This window comes from Emiliania huxleyi, assembly GCF_000372725.1.
Source record: "Emiliania huxleyi CCMP1516 unplaced genomic scaffold EMIHUscaffold_292, whole genome shotgun sequence".
Lineage (NCBI taxonomy): Eukaryota > Haptophyta > Isochrysidales > Noelaerhabdaceae > Emiliania > Emiliania huxleyi.
The window spans coordinates 21,850-25,160 of record NW_005199836.1 but is presented as its reverse complement, the minus strand read 5'-3'; the positions used below and the strand labels follow the sequence as shown (position 1 = coordinate 25,160).

The 3,311-nt window shown below is 69.1% G+C and overlaps 1 protein-coding gene across 1 annotated transcript; it reads left to right on the top strand.

Moving 5' to 3' along the window:
• Window positions 1-91: 91 nt before the first annotated feature.
• Window positions 92-1,971, top strand: EMIHUDRAFT_239613 (hypothetical protein; the record flags this gene model as incomplete). Its single annotated transcript, XM_005775816.1, has 4 exons — window positions 92-944; window positions 1,017-1,259; window positions 1,336-1,816; window positions 1,926-1,971. 4 exons carry the CDS (start codon window positions 92-94, stop codon window positions 1,969-1,971), a joined length of 1,623 nt encoding a protein of 540 aa, XP_005775873.1.
• Window positions 1,972-3,311: the final 1,340 nt, after the last annotated feature.

The window sequence follows — 3,311 nt, the reverse complement described above, 5'->3', positions numbered from 1 at the left end:
TGTGAGCCCAGGCGATAACCAGCCTGCCGTCGAAGTTATCTCATACGCCGCGCAGGGCGGCAGCAACCCGTGCTTTGGCGAGCTCGCACTGATGCACAACAAGCCTCGCTCGGCGACCGTGACCTGCGTCTCGGCTGGCTCGCTCTGGGCCATCGACCGCCGCTCCTTCCGCGCGATTTTGATGAAGTCGTCCTCGCACCAGCTCACGCGCACCCTGCGCTCGGTCGAGGTGCTCCGATCGCTGTCGCTCAATCAGCTGCAGCGGTTGGAGGAGCTGCTCACCGAGGCTAGCTACTCAGACGGCGAGTACGTGATCCGGCAGGGTGAGCGGACTGACACCTTTTACGTCATCCTTGAGGGCTCCGTCGCCGTAACCAGGAGCGATGACCCAAGCGACGCCGGCGCGGCCGAGAAGGAGTTAAGCACCTTCTCTTCGGGATACTTTGGTGAACGGGCGCTCATTGAGAAGGCGCCGCGCGCGGCGAACGTGATTGCGCGCGGGCCGCTTCGCTGCCTCTGCGTCGGCCGCGACGGTTTCGAGGAGGTGCTCGGCCCGCTGCAGTCCATCATCGACGCGGACAGGAGGCGCAGGGAGCGCATCTCAGAGCAGCGGCTGCTACAGCGCGAGGCGCAGGGACTGGCGAGCGTGCGGCGGGGTGACTTTGTAATGTACGCGCTCGCGGGCGGCGAGTGCTGCGAGCTGGCGCTGGCCACGCATGCGCCGAGTGGCGGCGAGTACACCCTGCGCGGCTACTCGAAGGCGCGCGTGCAGAGCGCGGGCATGGCGGAGCGGGTGATGAGCGAGGCGGCGCTGCTGGCGGGCATCGCCACCGCGTCGCCCTTTGTGCCGCTCGCGCTCACTCACTTCCAGGACGAGTCCCACCTCTTCACCGTCTTCAAGGTGCGCGCCGTTAGCGACCTGCAGACGCTGCTCGACGCCGCAGGTCACTCGATTCGACAAGAGCTGTTGGCGCTGGCCTCCTCGTTGACCCACTCAACGGACTCTCCTTCTATAGGCCAGCTCGACGAGGATTCGGCGCGCTTCTGCGGCGCGGGCGCGCTGCTCGGACTGCTCCACCTCCACAACGAGGGAATCATCTACCGCAACCTTTCGCCCGACGCGCTCGCACTGGACGCGCGCGGCTATCTGCAGCTGATGGACCTGCGGTACGCAATCCGCTCCGATGGCGGAGCAGCGATCGACGCGTGCGGCTCCGCATACTTCCTCGCTCCGGAGCAGCTGGCGCAGACGGGTCACGGTGGGCTCGCCGGCGCCGCGCCACCGCTCCCTTCTATTTGCCCCCGTCCGACCGTCGTCTAGTCGATCCACAATAGGCGCGCCGGTCGACCTCTGGGCGTTGGGAATCCTTCTCTTTGTGCTGCTCACGGGCGGTGTGCCGTGGATCGCGCCCGACGAGGACGTGGATGCCGTCACCGAATCTCAACTCTACCAGCGCATCACGGCACACCGCCACGGCGGCGTGGCCGCCGCCGCAGCGTATGGCTTCTCGAGCGGCTTTGAGGCCTTGGTCAACGACCTGCTGCACCCGAGCCCAGCGGAGCGGCTCGGCTGCAACCCCGCCGTCCGCGACGGCGTGCCGAGCCACGAGTGGTTTCGTGCAGTTGACTTCGACGCTCTCAGCCGCGGCGAGCTCGAGCCGCCTCACTTGCTGCGCATGTGGTGCGTCGATATGAGCGCGTCCCTCGCCCAGCGAACGCCGGACGCTGCTCTCTTTTTGGAGCCGCCGCCCGAGAGCGACGCGTCCTGGTGCAGAAACTTCGGGGTGGTGGGAGACTGGGCGGCGAGTGGCGAGAGGTGAATGTGTGTAAAGCCGTACTCCATGCACTTGTTACAACAACATGACATGTACATGTACGAAGGTGGCACGCCGCTTTGACCGGTCCCGCCGTATTACACTTTACAGAGTCAGAAAGCACAGCGAGAACACGAGAGAGCGTGTGATCGACTGATGAGTGGCTTCGAGAGTCACAAACACGCCATGGATGCAGAGCCTGGCCCTCACGGACCACACGCGCATGTACGAGAACACTCGCCCTCGGGGGAGCCGCCCCAAGCAAGACATCCCACAAACTCAGACATAATCCTCGTCCTCCTCCTCGTAGCAGGCCTGCTGCCCCGCCGCCGCCATCGGCTCGACCTCCGCGATCCCCGCATCGAGCAGCGCCCGCTGCTCTCCCACTGACCGGCTGAGTTCCTCCGAGGCGGGCAGGAAATTCGCTACGTCCTGCACCACCTCGCGCGCCGCTCGCAGCACCGCGAGGGTTTGCGGCGCGCGGAAGCGGCGCGTGAGTGCCTTCTCGGAGCGCAGCCCCGCGAGCTCCTTCTCCGCCACCTCGCGCGCCACCTCCGCGAGCACGGCCGAGGAGAGCTGTGCCGCCGCCGCGTCGTCGTCGAGCGACTCCGGCACGCGCAACGCGGCCATCTCGCGCAGGGCGGGCGCGTAGCCGCCGTCCTTGGTGATCTCCCCCACCGTCTTGGAGAGGAGGTGCAGCATCTCCGAGAGGCGCGCGATGGTCTGCACGCGCGACAGCGACGCCTACCACTCAGGCGACGCGGCTCAGGCGCCGTGTCGCCGACCGCACACCGCGCACGCGAGAAGAGGCCGCCTTGCCCGAGCGGAAGGCAGCGACGGCGGAGCTCACCTGTTGCAAGAGCCGAAGTGCGTGCGGGGGCGGGGAGAGCCGTGAGGGACGGCCGAGGCGCTCGCCTGCGTCTGCCGCGTGCGCAGCGCGCCTCGCCACGCCACCATCGACGCGAGGGAGGAGAGGCGGCGATGCGCCTCGCCCGCGCGGCCGAGGAGGGCCTCGTCAAAGTGAGATCCACCCCCCTTCTTCTTGATCGAGCCGAGCCGCGCGCCCCACTCCTCGGCCGCCAGCGGCAGCCCGAGCGAGTCTGCCGCCCCCTCGAGCTCCTTCAGCGCGCCCTCGGCTGCGTCGACGCCATCGCCCAGCTCGCCGAGCGCGCGGCAGACCAGGGCGGCCACCTCGTCCTTCCGCTCGACGAGCCGCGTGTTTGCCTTCTTCCGCAGGGCCTGCTTCATCGCGTCCGCCGCGCTCACCTGCCTCGCCGGCCGCGCGGATACCAAGCTCTGCGGCGCCCCCGCCGGCGGGGGAGGCGGCGGGGAGGGAGCCTTCGGCACCGCTACTGGCGGCGGCGGCGGCGGTGGCGGCGGGTTCGGCGGTGGGGGAGGGGCGGCTCGCACGCACGGTGGCGGAGGCGGCGGCGGCGGCGGCGGCGGCGGAGCCTTCGCCACCAGCACCGCCGGCGCCGGCTGCGGCGGCGGCGGCGG